The sequence below is a fragment of the Malania oleifera genome, chromosome 3 (genome assembly GCF_029873635.1).
Source record: "Malania oleifera isolate guangnan ecotype guangnan chromosome 3, ASM2987363v1, whole genome shotgun sequence".
Taxonomy (NCBI): Eukaryota; Viridiplantae; Streptophyta; class Magnoliopsida; order Santalales; family Ximeniaceae; genus Malania; species Malania oleifera.
The window spans coordinates 121,735,640-121,759,241 of NC_080419.1; the positions used below are offsets into that span (position 1 = coordinate 121,735,640).

The following is a 23,602-nucleotide window of genomic DNA, read 5'->3' on the forward strand; positions in this document are numbered from 1 at the left end:
CTTATGGTGACTTGAGGTGAGCTGGACTACCAGAGTGATCCGGGTTGTCTAGGAGCTTGGAGTTGTTTTGAGAGACTGCTCTTCTTTTCATCTCTCTCTCTCTCTCTCTCTCTCTCTATGCTTTACCTAGTTTCTGTCTCTATTATACCGTTCTACAGTGACACAAAGCGAACAGGGATGCTCCAAGTTGAGGTCAGCCCAGAGCCATCTCAGGAAGCCTCTCTCTTTTTTCTCTCCTTTTCCCCTATCACTCTTCTTCCTCGTGAATTTTGGCAACATTCCCTCTCTCACACTCTTTTCACCGTCCTTTTGGCAACCTAGAGCAGACTGGGATGGTATGGGGGTGCTCCAGGGCTCATTTTGCAGAAATAAAAAGTTCCTCTATTTATTTAGGATTTTTCTTCCAGAATTTTTTATGCTTCTTGAGATTTATTTTGAATTTTTGGCTATTTTTTTGGGGCACCATCTGATGTGCCCTTTCATGTAAAAAATAAAAGAAGTTTCAAAAAAAGAACAAAAAAATAAAAATCAAAAAAGAAAAAAAGAGAAAATAAAAACCCAAAAAACAGTTAAATCAAAGATAGAAAGATAAAAAAAAATATAAAAAAAGGAAAACAAAAAAGGATAGAACCTGAGAAAAAAAAAACAGAAATAAAAAAGTAAGTAATGTCCATAAAAAGAACCGAAAAAGGAGCAAAAACTCAGAAACAAAGACAGAAAATAAAAGAAATAATGTAAGATATAAAAGCTGAAAAATTTGAAGAACATGAAAACTGAAAAAGAAAATACAGAAAAAAAAGAAGGAAGAAAAGAGAACTAGTTAAACAAAAAAGGGGAAAACAAAAAAAGAAAAAAAAACAAAATAGAAATTAAAAAAGAATGTAAGAATAAAAAAATACAACAATAAAAATCCTGAAAAAATAGAAAATTAAAAAATAACAAGAAAATCTATTTAAAAAGGAAATTTTAAAAAATAAGAATTTTAAAATCAGAAAATAAATAAAATTAAAAATTCAAGAAATGGAAAAAATTTGTGGTATTGTGGGAATGTGTCCAGAAAAGCTCTTAAAGAGCCCTAAGTACAGTGGATCAGCTTGGGAGTGACTGGGAGGTCTGTTGAAACCAGAAGTAGTCAAATATATAGTAAGTTCAAAAGAAATCGCAAGCGACTGAAATCAAAGGAAATATATCTGGAACACTTTGATGTGTTGGAGAGGCATGGTAAATGAACAAAATAATTTAGATTATCCCTAGTGTTGTGGGGGGTCCGATTAAGCTCAATGGACGACATACAATTAAAGAATGCCAGAGTCACAATAAGTCAACTTGAAACACATCGGGCACCCAGGATTGTTTTGGAGGTCTCCTTAAATAATAACATCAATCTTTTTGTCAGTCCAATGACTCCCATGATGGTTGATGGCTTATGCAGTGGCAATGCTTCTAACATTGCTGAGGACTAGGAACTTTGATGGGGTGCGAACTTCAAGTCTAAAAACCAATGATTAAATGAAATGAGTTTCTTATTGGAGTAATGCTTTTTTTGCTTCATGTTTGATTAATTGGTAACCCTTATCTATTGTGCATGTTGTCTCAATGAATCTCTTAAATCAATCTGATAATGGAGCCCCTCTCTGATGGTGCCGTGGTGACAGCCATACTCACGAGGTGAGGGGATCTTTATGTATTTGGCCAAGAGCGCTGGCAAGGTAGTAAAGTGAATCAACATATAAACGTGTTTTCAAATAGCAGCCTCGCTATCTTATGATTTTTGGCTTCCCAATACCATCACACCCCGCTAAATTGATGGGAAGAAAAATCACAGTTGCAGCGGCCGTTACGGACTGTACCATTGTCCATTATGTAACGCTAGAAGACTGTATGGTAAAAAAATTATTATTATTTATTTTACTTTTCTCCTCACTTTTTGTTTTTATTTATTTTTTTGTTTTTTGTTTTTTTTAAACCTTTTCATATATCATTCTCAATAAACTATGTGAAGAGGGGGAGAAGATTATAACGAGGGTAACGATGATACAAAAATAATTTATTTTTTTAAGTACTCACAAGAAATGCATTAATTAACAAATTGATATGAACACAGTTTTGTAAAAAAAATTATTTTGACAATATTAGTAATTTGATATTTCTTTTCAATATTTTTCAACTTCAACTTTCTTTCCTTTTCTAGTTTTTGTTGTGTTCATGTTTTTTATTAATTTAATAATAAACTTTATGATTATATATTTATAAAAATATTTTATACTTATACAATAACTTGTTCACCTAAATTTATTAGATTGTTTTTTTTTACTTTAACAAATAACATAAAATAACTTGTTTAATTTATTGTATTATTTGTTTATGTGCCTAATAGATTAATGGAGTGTATAATGTATTTTATTTTATTAATTTATTTATCACATGTATGATAAATGAACAAGCGGAATATATATATATATATATATATAAATATATATCTATATTATAATTGTTTTTCTTTCGATAGTGGTTTTAAGAGTTGTAAAATTTATTTCCCTTGCTAAATAACATTTGTAAGTTGTAATAAAGGATCCAAAGTACACTAAAAGTCTAAAACTCATTTTAAGAAGGATTAAGAGCTTAAAACATGCAAATATACCAAGTTACCAACATACATAAGGTTGTGTGTGCTTGAAAAAAATTCACTGTTGTTACACCTGCTTCCCGTTATGTAACATCTTCTACTCCTGCTTCTTGCTATCCCTGTTATGCTATGCTACCCACTACCTCTGTTTAAAACCATGCATATAAATATTAAGTAAAGTCTAATTTTGTTTGAATAAAGTTTGAATCAATAAAGAACTATTTATTTATTGAGGCCAAGTCATAAACTATTTGTAAACTAGGTACTGTTTGTGGAATAGGCATTGTGGGGTGCTACTATCTCAATACCTTGCATGGGAATAATTATGTTCCCGAACCCATACTCCGAAAATGCAGATCTGCCTCTACCATTTAGTTGGATTAGGTGGATCTTTACCTTAAAGCTAAAATTGGTTGAATAATTAGGTGACCGATCATGCCTAGGGTAGAAAATGTATTGGTTGCGACTCTAGTATTTTACGTACGCATCCTTGCATCCCCAATACTTAAAATTATTTATTATTTTGCTGTTCAAGGCCACATGGGATGTCGTGACATATGTTCATCATAGATAAAAAAGAAGTTGAGACAATAATGAACTAAGATAAATATGCAAATTGGAGCTCATTCAGTTCGTGTGTGTGATATCTTCACCTTCATTTGCTTAAACTCATAAAATGAACTTAGGTGCCTAGCAAACAATGGAGTGGACAGATTTTTATTGTGAATTCTCCAGAAGACATGGTAATGATCAATTATTTATTGCATAAATGATGCAATGTTAAGGCTTTACAAAGTCAAACGAACTCTCTCCCATTTATCCATCCTGAATTCTAGGAAAAGTACTCAATTTCTCTCTATTTTTGGTTCAACTCTAATGTGAAACAAATCATTATACACTAACCATTTGTTTTGTTTGAAATTACAGAAACCATACCTGGTCCAAGGTGGCTTTCAGTCTTGGGTGAAACAGGGCCTCCGAATTAAGGAGCTCAAACCTGAAACTGCCCTTAGTATACTTAATGAGGTATTTATGGCATAAATATTGGGTCTTTTTTTCTTATTTCCTAATCAATTTTAAGTAGAAGAAACTAACGAATGACTTGTTGTATTATATTGTGTATAATGACATTACATGCTGCTGCTTTTATACATAAAGTCAGGTGTCTATAAATAGAAAGAAATCAACTCACATTCTATACAATTAATTCCAGGAAATTATAGCTAATAAGGCAAATCTAATTTAGGACACACTAATTTTGATTCTCGGCACACTCTATATTTGGAGTTTCCGAGAATGGTAGCTTTTCATATGCGGAATATCTTCAACTCTCCCCCTCAAGCTGGCGAATGGATGTCAATCATTCCAAGCTTGTCCATCAGAGCTTCATAAGTCTTCCTGTCTAGCCCTTTAGTAAACTGATATGCCACTTGTTGAGCTGTAGGGATATATGGCATACACGCTTCTCCATACTCAATTTTCTCACTAATGAAGTGTCTATCAATCTCAATATGTTTAGTTCTTTCATGTAGTACCGGATTGTGAGCTAATGAGATTGCTGACTTGTTGTCACAGTATAGATTCATGGTTCCATTGATGTTCATTTGCAGGTCCTTCAGGATTAGTTTAATCCACACTATCACATCTAATCCTTTAACTAGGGCTCGGAATTCTACTTATGTACTGGATCTAGCAACAACATTTTGCTTCTTACTCTTCCATGTAACTAAGTTTCCTGCCATATACACACAGTATTCTGTAGTAGATCTTCTATCATCCAGACATCCTGCCCAATTTGAGTCGGTATAGACTTCTAGATTCAGTGTATCATGTTTTTGATATAGGATGCCCTTTCCTGGGCATGACTTCAAATACCTTAGGATTCGATTCCCAACTTCCATATGTTCTTTATCGGGACACTGCATGAACCTACTCACATAACTTACAACAAAAGCAATATCAGGTCTAGTATGTGATAGATAAATTAATCTATGGACTAATTGCTGATATCTTCCCTTATCAACTGCTTCACCCCCTTCATTCACTCAGCTTGGCATCTGCTTCAATTGGAGATCCTGCTGGTCTACTTCCTTCCATCGCAACCTCTTTTGATAGATCAAGAACATATTTCCTTTTGAGTGATAGAAATACCCTGTTCAGATTTGGCAACTTCTATTCCCAGAAATAATTAATCTTGGGCCCTCCTCAGTTTCAGATTCTCCATTTCATCTTAATCATTCCCTGTAACAATAAATAAAGTATGATCACCTTGATTCTGCCTATAACCCATTCCTCTCATGAACCTTGTAAATCTCCCAAATCATGTTCTAGGTGACTGCTTTAGTCCATACAAGGATTTCTGAAGGTGACACACTTTCCCCTTTACATCTTCTCCTGTTAACCTTAGTGGAATTTCCATGTAGACCTCTTCCTCAAGTTCTCCATGAAGAAATGTATTCTTAACATCATATTGTTTCAGCTCCCAATCCAGATTCGCTGCTCCTAACTGTATTAATCTTAGTCACTCAAGAAAAAATTTCAAAGTAATCAACACCTGGAGTTTGAGTATATCCTCCAGCTACTAGGCGTGCTTTAAACCTTTCAACACTTCCATCTGGTTTATACCTTACTGAAAATACCCATCTGCAACCAACTGCCCTTTTTCCTCTTGGTAGTGTGCACAACTTCCACGTCTGATTATTTTCTAACGCTCCCCACTCTTCAAATACTGCTTTCCGCCAATTGTCCCGTTGAAGTGCCTCTGTGACATTCTTTGGAATGGAAAGACTTGTTAGGCTGGTAGTGAAAGCTTTAAACACTGGCCCTAGTCTATGATAGGATACATAATTTGAGAGTGGATGTTTAGTTCATATTCGGACCCCCATCCTAATAGCAATAGGCATATCAAGTTCACTGTGTAAATCTAAAGCTGAGTTTGTACCTTCAGATATACTTTCCTCTATTGCATCCAAGGGATCTTGTGAGGAATGAATGGGTTCAGTTGTGCCTGGTTCTTTTTCTGGTATCGGTAGTGTCTTTCTCCTTCTCTGTTATGTCAAAAACTCTGCTGTTTTTGGCAATTTAGGAGAGTTAGTCTGCTGCAGGCTGTCAGAGGGTTCAGGTTCAGGGTGCAAAGTGTCTGGTGGTGGTAGGATGTCTCCAGGTGCATGTTCAGGTTGCAGGAGATCAGGCCGCAGGTTAGGGTGGTCAGGCTGTTCAGGCTGCAGGTCGGGGTGGTCAGGCTGTTCAGGCCGCAGATCAGGGTGTTCTGTGATAGTTTCATATTCTTGCACGTCAGTAGGCATATCAATTGGCATAGAGACTTGATCTAGACCTTGATTAGGACTCCAAAACTGCTTGGGATTGACCTTGTTCTCCCCCTGCTGAGCAGTAGGGAAGTAAAATGGGACCAACTTGTGGAAGGTGACATCTCTACTTTTAAATAGCTTACAAGTCTGTCGACAATAACACCTGTACCTTTTGTGAAACATCAAGTACCCAAGGAAAATACACTTTGTTGCACGAGGTTCTAGCTTACTAATATTGCTCGACACATTCTGAACAAAGGCAACGTACCCGAAAACACGTAGTGGGAGATCAGAATAGAATTTAACCGTGGGGTAATAGCTTTGAGTTTGTCTAGTGGAGATTCAAAGTCTAAAACTCTAGAAGGTATCCTGTTAACAAGAAAGGTAGCAGTTAAGAGCGCATCACCCCAAGAATGCTTAGGAACATTACGATTAAAGAGCAAGCTGCGAGTGACATCTTGAAGGTGCTGGTTTTTTCTTTTTGCTAGACCCTTCTGACGAGAGGTGTGTGCAAACGACATATGGTGAATAATGCTTTTTTCGGTAAAGAATGTTTTGAAGTTGTTATTGACATATTCTCTACCATGGTCACTATGAAGTATTCTAATTCTTGTGTCAAAGAGATTTTGTATCATATTGTAAAAAATAACAAACAGTGAAAAAACCTCAGATTGTCACGCATAAGATACACCCACATATGTTTAGTGTGCTCATCTATGAATGTTACAAACCAACGATGACCAAAGACAGAAGATATGTGACAAGGTCCCCACACATCTGAATGAATAACTGAAAAAGGAGTAGATGCTTTATTAGTACTTGAAGGAAAAGATGGATGACCAATTCTCATATGCCATAGCCAAGCTTCAGGAGGATCACCGGGTTGTTGCATTCCTGTGGATCGTATCTGCTATTGGTGCCTGTTGTGTATCTTCACCAGGTACAACCCATTTTCTTCCTGACCCATACCACTCTTCTGCATCGAGGTTAGATCTTGAACAAAACAACCAGATTCAGAAAAACACTTTAAACAGTTAAGTTGCCAACTTAACTTTTGAACAGAGATTAGGTTTGCTGATAGTCGAGGCACATGCAGAACATTAGTAAATGTCAGTTTCCCTCCAAGATGACTGTTCCTTTTCATGCAACTACTGATGCTGAACCATGAGCAATTTCAACTTTATGGTTACCAGGCTAGGTTTATATCAGATAAAAATAGAGCTATTTCCTGTCATATGGTTTGAAGCACCTGAATCAACAATCCACGTGTTACAGTTATTTGAAGTAGTAGAGACAGCATAGGAAGTTTTACCACCCCCTGTGGAGTTAACAGTCTCGGCATGGATTTCTAGTAACTTCATTAGTTCTACAAGCTGCTTGTTGGTTAAAGTTGACTCAATCTCCTCCTATTGTTGAGCACCTTTAGCCATATGTGCTTTACTCACCTTTTTATCTTTATCTCTATTAACTCCTGGTCTTCCATGTATATCTCCCAACAAGTGTCAATAGTATGCCTCCATTTATGGCATCGGTCACACCAAAGATTGTCCTTGTTGTCCCCTTTCTTCCTCTTATTTGGAGGTCTACGATCTCTGTTGACTGCCATATCCACGGATTCTCCGCTCCGATCCCTAGTCATGGCGTTTCTTCTGCTCTTTTCACTTCGTACCATCGAGAAAGCTTTACTAAGGGAAGGAAAAGGAATTCTACTAATCACCATGGAACACACATTATTAAATTCAGATCGTAAACCAGCCAAGAATTTATACGTCCTACCCTTCTCGATAAGGCAAGTAACTGTAGCGCCTCGACCCTCTAGGTGGGCCCGGAGTGCCACTAAACATACGTAACATACATCTCTCTGATACCATACATATACAACCCGCCCATATAAGGGAAATACGGGTGTTCCATACTGAACTGTAAAAACATACACAGTGGAAAACATACATTCTCTAAAAAGTTACCAAAGTATCTAACTGTTTCCCACATACATCCATACATAACTGAAAACATAATCTGTTATATATATTACAATCCCCAGAAGGCAGAGACTGCATAAAATCTCACTAGCTCTGACAAGGACTGTCTACTATCTAACTTTGCCTGGAAACAGGCTAGGCTTGATCCCTCAGAGGACCTAAAACAACATTTGTATGCTATGGTGGGACACCTTTCAGTAAGACGGATTATATTATCATCAGTGTGTGGCTAGCATGAGATTTCGTTTGTACATATATTGCTAACATTTAAATACATTTAATTGATATTTTAAAATCTGTACTGCTCTATAATCTGAAAATACATACTGCTGGTTCAATATAGCCCTTTCTGTAGTAAATATGCCCATATATGCCTAAAAGATACAACTTGGTTTATAGGACTAGCGTCGTCACGCCATCACATACACGTGCGACATGCTTCCCCTTATGATGGGTTGTGCGGCTCAAAGGCTGGACCTAACAAATAGCCGGCCGACTAATGCTAAGTCAAACATAAAGTGAGGCTCCAGAATCACTCATTCGGGGAGTACTTTACCCAGGCCACCAGTTGCCTTTCCCATCCACACTATATTTGAGCCGTGTGATTGCACCCCTACATACATATAGCTACGGTACCGTGCTCTAACCATGAGATCATCATAACAGGACTCTACTATCATATATGACAATGTATATCATATAAAACTGTAATCATCATTCATTTCATAAAACTGTAATATAATATACTCTATACATAACTCTGTGAAAACATCTGCTCGATACTGAGTCGGTAAAAACCGGCGTATCATAAACTCGACATTTAGCCGTCACATCTCATCTCATCTCATCTCTTGGCATATAGCCATCATATCTCTCATCTTAGCTTATAGCCGTTACAATTCAGTATTACACAAAACCTGCTCATTTAATGCCAATTAAAAAAAAACTATACTCATGCCACACAATTTTCATCTGGTAACTCTTACGTAACTCATCTGCTTGAGAACATACTGCTACTAAAACTGGGGTATGAATATCTCCAGGTTATTATTTTATTAAATATAGATATATAGCTAAATACTGAAAAAATGGAGATAATCAACCCTACCGTCTTTTATTGGTTTTAAAACAAGTCTATGATTTCAAATACCCCCTTTTCAACCAGTGAAAACGTTCAGAAAAACCAATATTATACTTTAAAAATATCATACTTAAATTTAAACGGTTGGTTTTGAAAATATAGTCGGTTAACCAAACCCTAGGCCCGGAAACCCTAGAAAAGCCGTAACTGTTTATCTAAAATCCGTTTTAACATTTCATTTCATTAGAATTCATAAACATAATTGACATAATATAATCTCCTTACCTATTTCCTGAAAAACACCCGAGACGCTCGAAAACTGAACTCTAGCTTTTTCTCGAGATCAAGAATCCACTTCGCTAGACTTGTAGATATTCGCTCACTGATCCTCGTGGTAGCTTCTGATCGTTGAAACGAGCAACGAACGGTGAAAGATCGAAAAGAGAGAGAGAGTGGGCGCAGGTTCTAGAGAGAGAGAGAGAGATATTTTGATTTCTTAACCATGAAGCAATTGAAAATTTATTTATAGACCCCTGACTCGGTCAAATTCGTCGACGAAATGACGCCTTCGTCGACGAACCAGCTGTTCATCGGCGAACCCTAAGCCTGATATTTTTCGGATGTTCTGGATCTCTTCGACGACGAAGCTCTGAATTTCGGCGACGAGCCTTAGAAGGACCTTCGTCGATGAGAACATGGAGTTTGTCGATGAAGCTTGCTGAAATCCCCTTTTCCTTTCTTATTTAATTTCCTTATTTTCTTGGTTCGGGTCTCTACAGTAACTCTAATTGGCACATGTGTATTCTCAAGTTCTAAATTTTGATAATAATCCAATTCCATCCATAATTGCTTTAGAGTACTGAAATAGGAGTTAACATTGGAATCACCTTGTTTAGTGTCTCGGATCTGATTCTCCAACTCATACATTGAACCATCATTACCTCCACTTGAAAATTCCTCTTTCACGGCTGCCCATAGATCGCTTGCCTTCTCCATGAATAGGTAGTTACTCCCAATGTTTGGCTGCTTAGTGTTGATCAGCCAAGCCAACACCTGTGAGTTCTCATCTTCCCATCTCTCTGCTGCAGCTTCATCTTCTTCTGGCCGTTTCTTAGAGCCATCTAGATATCCCAACTTGCTCTGCCCTCTGATGGTCATCTTGACTGATTTTGCCCAATTGACATAATTGGTGGAATTCAGCTTCTCAAACACCATTGGGAGGTTGGATTGATCATGCTGGCTGTTGATTTGCATTGCTGACACAAGATGTTTACTGTCAACAGACATGGTGATTTGTGAGGTTTCTGGTTGCAGGTGGGTAGGGATGTGCGGCAGCTAGGGTTTTGCTTGAGAAGGGGGTGGCGGCTGAACTTATTTCTAAGCCTGAGAGGGTGGCAGCTGAACCTTGTGGCTGGACTTCTTTCTCGGCCTGATAGGTGGCAGCTGAACCTCTTTCTTGGCCTGAGTCTGTGTGCTTGAGAAGCTGATGGTGGCTAGGGTTTTTCAAGGGATGGAATTTGCAGCTAGGGTGTTTTCAGGACTGTGAGGCTAGGGTTTTAAGAATCTTTGGCTCTGATACCAAGTAGAAAAAACTAATGAATGACTTTTTGTATTATGTTTTGTATAATGACATTACATACTGCTGCCTTCATGCATAAAGTCAGGTGCCTATAAATAGAAAGAAATCAACTCACACTCTATACAATTAATTCTAGGAAATTATAGCTAATAAGGGAAGTCTAATTTAGGACATACTAATTGTGATTCTCAGCACACTCTATATTTAGGATTGTTGAGAATGGTAGCTTTCCATATGTGGTAGATCTTCAACAGTTTATTTAGGGTATAGTTCATTTTTTCGTCTGTTTTCTTGATGAGTCACTGCTTTTAAAAGGTCATATTGATTTCCTAGATGGACCCTTGTCATTCCATTTTTCTTTGATAGAAAAAGAATGGAGGATGAGGATTCCTTAAAAAAAACAAAAAAGAAAATGAAGAGTACATGAAGAGATGCAAGATGAGGACAATATAGGAAGCCAATCCCGTTGGAAGTCAGAACAATCCATATTGCCAAAACACCCTATAGAATAGGCCCACAAGGATGCAAAAAACACAGTCCTATCCCAAAGCACCTCAATGAATGAACCATGATCTAAAAAAATCTGGACATTTCTCTCCAGCTAGATAACCCATATAAAAGCACAAGAAAACAGCATCTCAAAATCCTGATGCTTTTACAGCTTCCAAAACCTCTAAAATCAATCATCAAGTAATCCTCCAAAGAATAGGGACTCCCCAACATTCTCCCAAAAATAAATGAGCTTGATCCTCATTGCTACCCTGGCACAAGATCCATATATCTAGAGATAATGCCATGTTTGGTCTTTGAACCTGCAAGGCTGCAACGAAACTATTGAGAATGGAAATCCAAACAAAAGCCTTTACCTTTGCAGGAATTTTAGCTCTCCACAATCTATTGGCATGAGTAAAACAATGAAAAGACCTGTTTAGTATAGAATGATTTGCAAGAGAAAACACTTGAATTATCCAACCCCCATATCATACTATCTCCACAATGAGAATAGCAAAAAGAATCAAGCAATCTCAGAAGGGAAGCAAGCTCCTCCAGCTCCTTATCAAAAGGATTGCAATGAAACTGAAAATCCCAAGAAACCTCAGAGCCTTCCAAAGCAAGAAAAGAAGAAATAGGAGCATTAGGAGGCAAAGAGAGATGAAAAATGGAACAAAAAGCAACAGAAAGGCACACATCCCCAAGCCAAATTTCCTTCCAAAACCAAACTCTATCCTGCCATTTTTTATTTAATAAAAAAATATGAAGTATATTAATAGAGAAAGACTGTCCCATCACCCACTTTATACTTGATTTAAGGGAAGAAGAAAGAAGTTGACTGTGAAATGAATTTCCTTGGACTTACATGCCTTACTATAGCTATACTATTAGCGTTCCATCCAGTCTATTGTGAACCAAATTTACTTTTGATAACCCTATGCCTTAGAGAATTAGTTTCCAAAGGAAACTATCATAACAATTTACCCACAAAAGAGATGTCTTTAGACACCAAATTACCAAGATCCAAACCACCACCTGCGTAAGGCTCAGCAACTAGCTTCCAGCTTGCAAGATGGTCTCTCTTCTCACGCATCCCTGACCAAAGAAAATTCTGGATAATTCTCTTAAGATTTTGAGCCACCTCCATCAGAATCTTAAAGGAGGAAAGTAAATACAAAGGGATCTAAGAAAGACATGCTTGAGTTAAAGTACTGTGACCTCTGAAAGAGAAGAGCGCACTGTTCCCCTCATCTAGATGTTTAGACACCTCATTGATCACCAAATCCCAAAAGCATACAGGCCAAGGGTTTCCGGGCTCCTGGATATGACAAAGGCCACTGTCCACAACAAAAGCTCCTAAGGATTGCCCAATCAACCTCTTGGCCCCCTCTTTACTTCTCTCCCGTTACCTGTATGCAGTGCTTCCTTACCTAATTTCTTCAAGAACTGTCTAAAACAGTTTGTTAAACTGTTTGATAAAATAAATCTTCGCAACAATCATAACGATTACACAAGTCAATAGCCCATAGGCTACGGATATATGATTAGAGTAAATATTTTAGCCGAATGTTTATGATTTCAGTATTTTTTCAGTGGAATGTGTATTTTTTCATTGAGTTAAGAAAAGGAAGAAATGGTTAAATCTAGGCCATATATCCAGAAACATGTCCAATGTTGGGTTTAACTGTTAGAGAGTTCCAAGAACTTTTTCATGGTTTATATTGAAAATCTTCTTTTAAAATTTTCAGTTATGGAAACCTGGCTTGAATACATAGCTTGGTAGAGTGCTAATAATCCTACAACAAGTTTCAGTAAGCCCATATCTATAAACTTGACAAATATTTGTAAATTTAGCTGCATCCTGTGATCACCTCAAAATCCAGGAAGAAAAATACATCACCGTCATAGGCACGAAGCCATGAACTATCTCTTGCATATGTTGAACTGCATTGCATCTGTTTTTATACGGTGGCTTTGTGGTCCTTGCCTCATTCTGCTAAAACATAATTCCATCCAGTTTATGGTTTTAATATGTGTAATATTACTACCAGAGCTAGCTTTCTCTGATACCAGATTGGACTAAAGCAAATTTCGGATTGTTTCAGGAAGCTGAGGCAATCCTGGAGGATATCAGTCCTACACCTCTGAAACTGCTTGGGTATGGTGTGGTAAGACTTAATTCACTTGTATGGAAATAGTCTTTATCAATCATTTAAGCCTCTTGTTCTCCTAAAATCATCAGTTAGTCTGTGAAGGGTTATTTGAGTCCTGAAGGATGAACAGAATGAGATCAGAGATTATATTCTTCTATATTTTATCTGCTTCCGATATACACGTAGAAGATTTGGAACTTGGAATCACACCATCTGGACTTTAGAGGCTTCATCCATCTACCAAAACAGGTGGTTGGGATGATGCTGATGCTTATGGCTATCTTATCTTTTCCATCAAACATCATTGTATATGGTCCAAATTATGCCTTAGTGCCTTGCTATGATCAAGGTGCTGAATTTTGATTTTAGTGCAAATTTGCAGGATTCTCCGTTTTGTATGCTTAAAATTATGTCAATGGATCTTCATTTATCATCTTTTTGTTTGGGGGATATGTGTGGTTGGAGAGTGTCTGCTTTCTGAGAAGATTGCTTTTCGTGCTTCCTTATAGGTTTCTGCTTCCAAAGCTTTTAAAGGAGCATGTCTTATGTTTACTGTTTGATTGGAAAGCTTTGCTGTATTGGTCTCTTATTCTTCTTTTTTGAACTTCTTTTTTTTTTAGCGAGTATGAAGATGTCTTATCCTCCTTTTTTTATATTATTTAATTTTTCTTTCTCTTTTCTTCACTAAAATTCTTCATTTATAAAAAATGTGTTTATTTTTTTTTTTTGGGGGGGGGGGGGGGGGGTTTTTAGTATGTAAAAAACTTTAAGAGCTTTCTTGTGCATCTCATTTGGAAATTATTTTATTAGTGCAATTTTCAGTGCATTTCTCACTAATAAATGTCATTACTTATGGACAGGGCTTCATTGCAGCTGTATATGCATTATTAGGTTTGTGCATTTTCTTCCTTAAGATCTACTATTTGTGACAATAAATGAGACATTATATGAACTTTTATGCCATTTTTTTTATTCCATGTAAATGTCCTAGTATGTCACATGTGCTAGGATTACATTATGATGTTATTTATTTATTTTTTACTGTGGCAAGCTGACAGTTAGGATGAGGGTTAAAACTTAAATATAAAAACAGACATGGTAATTGATGTGTGGCCGAACATATTAGCAACAATTTCCATGTGATTTCTAAATTTCAAAATTTCCACCATTGGTGGAAAATTTGGTGCATGATGAAGAATATTCGCTGTTTGTTGTTAGATGTGCCAAAAACTGTCTTGGTCTGGTGGTGAAGGCATCTAAAGGGGTGTTGTAGGATAAATTCTTAATTTTGGGAAAAAAAATGATTGAGGCGCCTGTACACACAGACTTGAGGTAAGAATTACTTACTTTAGTGGAAAAAAAAACTATAAGAAGAAATGGAAGAACTAGGGTATTGTTGGGTTTAGATAAATGATTTTCACAAATGTAAATGTACAAAAGATCCTGCTCCTGGTAGTTTTTAATGCAAGCATGCACTAGTGCATGGCCGCGCCCGCCCGCCTGCCCATGTGCACTCAGGCACACCCATACACACAGACACTAGCAGCATGGCATGCAAATTTCTTTTGATACTTAATTATGAGGCTTGAGTCATAAAACAACTTCTGTTTGCTAAATAAAGCTACAGGAGTATAAAAATATGTAAGATATAGTAATTTATTGGTAGAAGTTATGGCTTGTTTTTCATTATTTGGGAAACAAATGGAGCCTAGATCTCTTAACTCAGATCGAGGAATATTGGTTATCTTGAGTTTCATGCACTTAAAAAAAAAAAAAAAAAAAATGCATAAAGCGGTGGAGTATAGAAAATATTTGTTAGAATTTATTTAGTTTATTTTTCAAAATCCTTGATCATATTTTCGTTTGATTTATTTAGTAAATCTTTCTTTGAGTTTTAAAGTCATAATTAGCAGTTAGAATTAATTTAATTGATTTTGATGTTCAAAGTTATTTAATAATTGTTAAATTTCAATATAATACATTCTTATATTGCTAATGGTCCCTTTGTTTTTCCTCCATTATTTTTTAGCAAGTGAGTTCATGATAAATATTTTATTGTTATATTTTATGAAAATTTGAAAGATAGTCTTTTTGGTATTATTTCATTTATTTTTTGAATTTTTGGTTTCTATTGGGTCTCGTGTTGGAGGACGAGCCTTGGCTTAATTGTAAATGCTTTAGAACAAACATCAAGATCATAGGTCCAACTTACTAAAAGAGCCTCTCCAAGTGTGGAGGTAAGGCTGCATGCGTCATGCCCTACCTGGACCCTCTGTATGGTGTGGAAGCCTTGTGCATTGGTGCAACCTTTGCTCATTTACATGGTTGTATTGGTTTATAGGATGCTATTTTCTGAGTTCGTGTTTCCAATAGCATTTATGGTCACATAAGTGATGATAAATGAAAAAGGAAATAACATTTTGTGCAATGATTTAAAAGCCATAATATGAGGTCCGCTGAGTTTTGGGCCAATTGCGATGGTTTCCCGTAGCAGTTATGGTGACGGAAGTAGTGACTTTATGGTTTGATAGAATTTGTCATTTTGGGGTCTTCTATTTGAAAACAAAATATTGGGGTCTCTTGATTCTTAGCCATTAATGGTCGTTATTGTCTATTTAAAAGACTGGAAATAGCTTTTACACCGTAAGAGCCCCATAGAGGCTGCGAGTAGCATAAAAAAGCCTTTGCAGCCCCATTTTTTGATTTAATTTAAAATACGAGCTTAGTTCTAAGTAAAACTTATCTTGCTTTCTATGAAATGATCAAGATTCAAGAGGTGAAACTTGAAATTGAGATTGAAGTGCTTGAAGGTTTAAGATTTTTTTTTTTTTTAAGATTACCACATTACCTGAAAGCTTAAGTTATTAGGTTGTGGGCCAAAAATGTATATCAAGCCTTAACAGTACCCTGCAGCCCAACAGCATGTGGAGAGATAAATACATGATAAGTAACACCCCTGATAGAGGAGTACAATAATTTTTTAAACACCACACACTAAACACAGGCAACAAGACAAGAACCCAGGACCTCTTGGTGACTAGCTCAGATACATGTTAAATTATCATTGTTTTATACAATTTTTAATTCAACTTCTGGTTAATTAAGGTTAAAAATTATATTTACAAGCCAAATATATTCCCTTTCCGTGTTAAAAGTTGGGGTTGGGTCTTACCTTCTGCCAAAAAAAGGGATTGGAGCTTAGATTAGTGGTTAATTTTTTATTAAATCATGCGTGCTTGTGCATGTGCGTGCCTGTGTACCCTCACTGTTGCATTTGGGGTGGGGTTCATTTTGGTTTGATGTGCTTGAATTTAGTAAATTGTATAATAATGTAGCTTTATTAATATAATATTTATTTTAATATGTCAAATTTTATGTATCTACTACTTTAGATTCTGTATTGAAATCTATATATTATGCGTTTATATTACTTTGATTACTGGGGTTCAAGCAACACTGTATTTTCTCAGTTGGATTAGAGAACTATTTGTTCATTGTAAATTATTTTAATGCTGTGTTTTTTAATGTTAAGCTGAATTTAATTTGTTGGATTTTAATAAGTGTATTATTTTTATCTCTGTAAACAAAAGCCTTGATTTTGATTTATGTGCTCGCATGAATTGGTTTAATTATTTCTATCATGTTTTGTGATTTTTTAATTTTTATTGTTCTTATGCACAGAAGAGTTATGAATTGTAAAGTCTGCTTAGTTTTTTCTGATCAACCTTTAGCTAAAAAACTAACGCCACATTGGATGCTCTTGGTAAATGTTCTATATAGTTCGATTAAAGTTTATCAAAAAGTATTTAAAATATTACTACAGCATATTAATGGGTTAAAATAGGCATATGTGCATGATTTTTACCAAATTATTGATCTGAAAACTGAATTCATGGTCTCACAATTGAAAACCAGGTAATATTTGCAATGGCAACAACCATTGTACAATGATTGTGCCTTCAATTACAACCACAACTGCAATTAAGATTTTAGCCATGGCATTAGTGGAGTACATGTTTTGTGATGGGGAAGTAGATTGAGTTGATTGATTCTTCTTTTCTAAAATTGTAAACTTGCACATATCACATATGTAAGTTGGCACATACATGTGTTTATGTATAGAGAGAGTAGGGGTAGAGGTTGAAAATTTAAGTTTACATCAGTGCCCTTGAACTTGTTGAATTAAGCTTATACTTATTAGAAGCATATATCCTCTCTAGATTCTTTGTGGATTTTTTTTTTAGTACAACTGATATATTTTTAGATTTCCCAAAATTTCTCTATGTCTACAGTATTTTTTTGCTTGTTCCTTCTCTAACTAAGCACAAATGATATGGTTTCAGAGTGGGAGATTACGCTACAATTTATTGGCATTGTTGGCCTTGGTCTGGTAACTGTTTTCTCCCATTAATATTGTCAATCTTGTATTACTGCAACATTTACAAATTTATGATTGTTTTCAAATTTCTAGATGGAAGGCTTACGAGTTGTATACAGTCCATTTTATACGTAGAAAAAGAAGATTAATTGAAAAAAAAATACAAAGGGAAGAACAAGCCATCCTCTCTAAGAAAACAGAAGAAAGAAAACTAAATTTACGTCAGAACAGCTCCGCCAGCTTCCAGTAACACTACAAAACACCCAAGGAAAGATCCCCAAGAGCACCAAAGAAAGGGCCAAAATCTAATTAAGATCATCGTGCCACCTTCTTTTAAACCTAAAAATCTATCCTCATAAATAAATGTTACATATTAGTTGGACATATCCTCATTCACCGTTAATGCGAAACAGAGTGCTCCATGCCTAGAACCCTTGCAATGAAGAAAGAGTTGATCATTGTACTCTTGTGAAGACTTAACCATCACTCGCCAGCACTAAAAATCTTGTAGGAATTGGGATCTCCTCACTTGTGACAGATCATCAATATTATATCTCTTAAGAATCACATTTTAGGTAAAATCTTTAGCTTTTGTGGAATCTTTCCTTGCCAAATAATCTGCCCATACGAAAAAAAAGAGAGTAAGAAATAGGAGGCTTTCAAAAAATGCATTTACTGGAGAAAATACCATAGTTATCCTCTTCCAGATCCTCACATTGGATCTGGCATGAGTGAGGGAATCAAGAACCACTGTTAAATGAGCAACCTCCTCCACTTCATTATCTTTAAGATTTCTAAACTGAAAATTCTAAGAAATAGAATTGTGTTTACTTGGCTGAAGAAAAGACAGGAGTATCCTGAATATACAGGAGTCTATGAAGGCAAGAAAATGAAAAAATTGTTAACTGTCCATGGAATTTGCTTGCAGTTGGTGAAGCACCATTTTAAGTCTGACCTCACTTTTTCCTATTCCAAATATAAATCAAATAGTGTCATTGTTGTATTTTCCATGTTTCTTTCCAAATCTGAAAAATGGTTTTCATTTTCTATTTTTTGTTTTCCAAATGATTACAAAAATGCCATTATGGTTTCCAGCCCAACTTTCCCATACAGATGTTGCAAAACTGGAAAGCAATGCGGCATCTTGATAATTTTCTTTTAGAAAACTGGAAATGGAAACTAAAACAGTTTTCCTTTTCTACAAGTGGACAGACCCATGCGCACTGATTTTGAATTCCCTCCTCGAAGCAGACTCCTTCTCCAAACCAGTGGCTTAGACTTCGAACCTTCATCACACAATTTATTTGTGCCTAAGAACACTTCTGAAAATTCCCCTCCCCTCCTCCCAAAACCCCTACCAAAAAAAAAAAAAAAAAAAAAAATAAGAGAGGAAAAAAAACCTCCTTTGCATGTTGTCTTGATCCTCAATTTTCCATGGGTATGAAGCATGGATACTGCTAGGGGGCCACTTGTATTTGTATTGTTACTCCTTGAATACATGCCAACTACTTCTAAAACGTATTTTGACATGTCCACAACATATCGATACTTATATTTATATGGTTTGACATTGACAATACAACAATACTGTGTGTTTGGGAGTATGGAGTTCAAACCTTAGATTTGGAATTGTGTGGGTTTGGACATACACAATACAAAATAGTATTAAATTTCAAGCAATTCTAAATCCAATGTTTGAACTCATCGCATCCTTTTTTTTTTCGTTATGTGAAACAACTTCATTTCTAAATTGCTTAATACTTGAAGAAATCGACACTAGGTATGACAAAGTAATATAACATCCTTTAGATCCTGGTACTCGTATTAATTTTCATATTTTATCTAAGCCTTTTGATGCTTGTTATCCTTGTTTTAGATAGAACATGGTAAAATGTTGATTTGCATACGTAAATATATATATATAAAACCAAAAACGTATCCGCACGGAAATATTCACAATTTTTAAGAATATATGTATTTACATTTCCCAATATGTGTCACATATCCTTGTATCAATATCCTTGGTTCGTAGTTCCCTGGGCAAGAAACCTGATGAAGAGTGAAGACAATTGACTAAAAGAATGTTTTATGTTGCACAATTGTGTAGCAAGTTGGATAGAGGTATTGAAAACATTGCTGGTCCTGCTTCGGAAACCAGAATGAGGCAATAGTTTTTTATATATTGATTTTACTTATCTTTCTCCTGACATGGGAGAGCCCTTTTTTAAAGATGTGCTGGGAAAAAAAGGGTATTCAAAGCAGATAGTTTGAATATTGTATTGCATTGAATTTGGGCACAAAAATTCTTGGTGGACTGCTCCACATGGCCTGATGATGTTCTGTCTTCTAATAAACTTCCACAATCCATTATTATCGACTAGTACTGTTAATGCCCATCTTTCTGGTTGAGAATCAGATGCTTGACACCTTTCCTTTCCTAAAATTATTGCATGATTAGTGATGTGATTAAACTTCTTTCAGATAGTTCTCTTATTTTCAGTCTATTTTGATTTGTCCCAATTGCCTTTGTTCATTGTGCAACTTTTCTCCAGACTATATACAGGAGGTTGTCTTCCTATGAGAACTCCGAAGATTTTAAACAAGATTTGAGGTAAAGCCTTCCTGCTTATATGCATATTTTTGTACAGGCAATTTTTTTATTTTTCATTATTTTTTGGCTGAAAAAAATATGTGCATTGCATTATGAGACGAAAATTCTGACCATAAATCACTTATTCATGCACACTTCGCCACTCTGTTTGTGGAGAGGCAAGCTAGATCTCCAAACATACGGTCTATTACTTGCCTCTTGGTTCTCAGATAAAAATGATTGGGGCTGTATTTCAAGTATTAAATAAACACTGTATTTTATGTGCAGTTATTAATGCTAAGATAATTGAATTGTAGGTACCTTGGCCTCCTCTTGTATTAAAATTTGAGCTCCAGCTCTGGTCACTGTTTTAATTCAATGGATTCTGAAATATGACTTGGCGAACAGAAAATAGATAAGGGATATGATTATTTAAAATTTTACATTTTAATGTATTTATCCTTGAACTCAGGGTAGCTTTGAGTTCCAAAATTCTGCATGCATATGTGTACAGTTGCTGCATATGTGTATGCGAGAATGTGGAAGCCCCAATTTTTTTCTTGCAATAAAGTTCTTTTGAGATTGAGTTTTTTAAAGAGTGAAATTCGCAAGTTAATCCCTATACTAATAAGTGAAACTTATTTTAATCCCTATACTTTTAATTAGTAGTTAGTACAATTAGGGACTTGTACTTACTAATTTTATGCAATTATTTTAGTCATTGTAATTAAATCTTAAAATGTTAGGGGTCGTTTGCTATCATTGTCAAAAATTAGAAAAATGAAAAACCAGAATTGAAAACTAGAAACGAAAACCAAAAACTAGAAACAAAACTAAAAACCGGAAACTTGTTTGGTTAACATTTATAAAACTAATACAAATTAAAATTTTAATTAAAAAAATGCTCATTTTCATCTTTAAGTAAAATATTATAAAAATATAATTAAAATAATAAAATTACAAATAATACACATTAAAAAAATTGCTATAATAAAAATAAAATTTATTTTAACTATTTTACTTAATTGTTCTACTTTCAAAATTTACTTTACAATAAAAATTTTATTAGACATGACAATTGAAAAATAGTAAAAGTATTTTGTAATTGGCTTTATTATTATTTTTTAAAATATATGTATATTTTTCTTTTAGTTATATTTAAATTTATATGATCATTTAGTATACTTTTTAAAAATATATGTATATTTTTATTTTAGTTATATTTAAATTTATATGATCATTTAATTTTGATTTTAATTTTGAAAGTGTATAAAATGAATAAGTTTAATATTTGGCAATAGGTTGTCAAAACAATTGAAAACCATAAAACCTGGTTTTCAGTTTTTTGACAAACAGCTGAAAACCAGCAACGAAAACAGAAAACTAACAATAGAAACAAACGCGTTTTTATAATATGTTTGTTCACTATGAAGAAACAGAAATGGAAACACCAAATACACCCTTAGAGATTCTCCCTTACATATATAACATGTTGAAAATTGGCATTACACTTGTCATTATTATTTATTAGGAGCCTAGAATTTTAAAAAAATTCAAGAAGTTCTATTTGTGAATCAATTATGACTTTTAGTACATATTTAGCTTAATAATTATAAATAATGTATATACTTTTTTCATAACCAATAATATATATACTTTTTTCCTAAATTGTATTATTTTGAAGCATAAGAACTAAAATAGATTTTAGTTGATGGTATAAACTATAAAGATTAACTTATCATCTCACTCTTTTTAAAATTGAGGATAGAATAAATAAAAGCATGACTGAATGATGTCAGAAAATAATTATCTTCTTAATCATTAAACACAGTATTAATGTAATATTAACCAAATTTCTCTTTTGTTGATGGAGACCATATGTGGTGATACAACGTATTCTGGTTGGTAAAAAATTATGTTGTATATACGTCCTAGAAAATACTTAATTTACAAAAAAAGAAACCACTTTATGCTCTTGTAAATTTAATACTGTCAGCCTAATTCCCAATTAATGTTTTAAAGGGAAATTGGGTTCCTAATTTGCCAAAATTGTCTCCTTTAGAGTACTGTACTGAATAAGAACCAACTAGTCGAAGAGAGAGCTTCAAAATCTGATCAAGTCCATTTTGAATCTCTTGTCAAGAAGATCATTGAACCCAAATGCTTTTCTTGACACTGTCTAGGTTGTGTTTGTCTTATTGAATGCAAGTCATTCACATATCCTTTTCTCACACAATTGTTTGAAAGCTTGTGTAATCTGTTTTTTGAATTGTACCTACAATTTTTTATTATGCTGGTGATATGAAATAACTTTTGTGGTTTCTTGAAGGGTGTTGCTTGCTCCTGCTAGACTCGGAGCTCAAGCATTTTCATGGGCAGCTGGGAAATTAGAAACGAATGGCATCGGACTCCCAACTTCACCTTCATCTGCAGATGTTCAAAACCGGGTGTTGCAGGCAGCTGCAAAACATGAATCTCAACCATCTGATATCGAGGAATTCAAAGACCCAATTCCCGAATCGGCAGTTCCTGTCAATGACAATGTGGATCTCTCGGAAGCATGAGGTTTAAGATTCTTCTCTTGCAGTGTATCATCTCAATTTGAGCCACTTGGGTCAATTGTGTAACCACAGAACATAACTCTACACATTGCTATGTAACTTAAATGAGATGCAACCGTTTGGTGTCGAAAAACGCGAGTTTTGCTCACTGAACTATTGATTCCAGTTGGCAGGAGTAGAAATGTTTGCAGTGTGCAGTTTGCAGTTTGAGACGACACTTGTGGTAAAATTAATCTCAGAATGCTGGAATTTTGCCAACTTTTTTATGATTGAATGAATGTCAGCTTGTGAGTCGTTACGAACACTTCAATCATAGGCAAGCTGGTTTTAAAAAAACTTCTGAGCTGTTCTCTGTTGATCTTCTTGATTTTGGGACATTGCTAAAATGCTCAAAATTTTCAAGGCTTTTATTAGGAAGATACTGTGTTGTCAATGAAATTTGCGAATCAGTGGTTGAATATAAATCAATCTTGACACCGAAGATCTTTTTGGGTTGCCTTAGTAGACCATAACAAGAATTTAAAAAACATGTAACAGATCTTTTTGGGTTGCCTTAATAGACCATAACAAGAATTTCAAAACATGAACATTGGTATGGAAAATGCCATCACAAAAACTACAAACCCATAGAATTTTGTAGCAAAAGCCAGAGAGAGAGAGAGAGTCACAAGGATAAAAAAATATTTTATTATTATTATTATTATTATTGTTTGTTCACATTGATATTTGATGATCCAAAAAAATAAATGTTCTTTTAGAGGTAGTAAAATTTTGTGATTTAATAAAGGGAAACTGCTCTCTACAAAATATAATTGCCGCACTATCTTTAGTTTATATATATATATATATATA

At 35.0% G+C, this 23,602-nt stretch overlaps 1 protein-coding gene across 1 annotated transcript in view; it reads left to right on the forward strand.

The window, feature by feature from the left end:
* Window positions 1-23,008, forward strand: part of LOC131150497 (uncharacterized) — a 34,605-nt gene extending 11,597 nt beyond the window's left edge. The window contains exons 8-13 of the mRNA XM_058101237.1: window positions 3,554-3,652; window positions 13,174-13,236; window positions 14,082-14,112; window positions 17,565-17,611; window positions 20,152-20,210; window positions 22,519-23,008. Coding sequence (XP_057957220.1) covers window positions 3,554-3,652; window positions 13,174-13,236; window positions 14,082-14,112; window positions 17,565-17,611; window positions 20,152-20,210; window positions 22,519-22,753 — 534 coding nt within the window. The 3' untranslated portion in view covers window positions 22,754-23,008. The remainder of the gene's footprint in view (window positions 1-3,553; window positions 3,653-13,173; window positions 13,237-14,081; window positions 14,113-17,564; window positions 17,612-20,151; window positions 20,211-22,518) is intronic.
* Window positions 23,009-23,602: the final 594 nt, after the last annotated feature.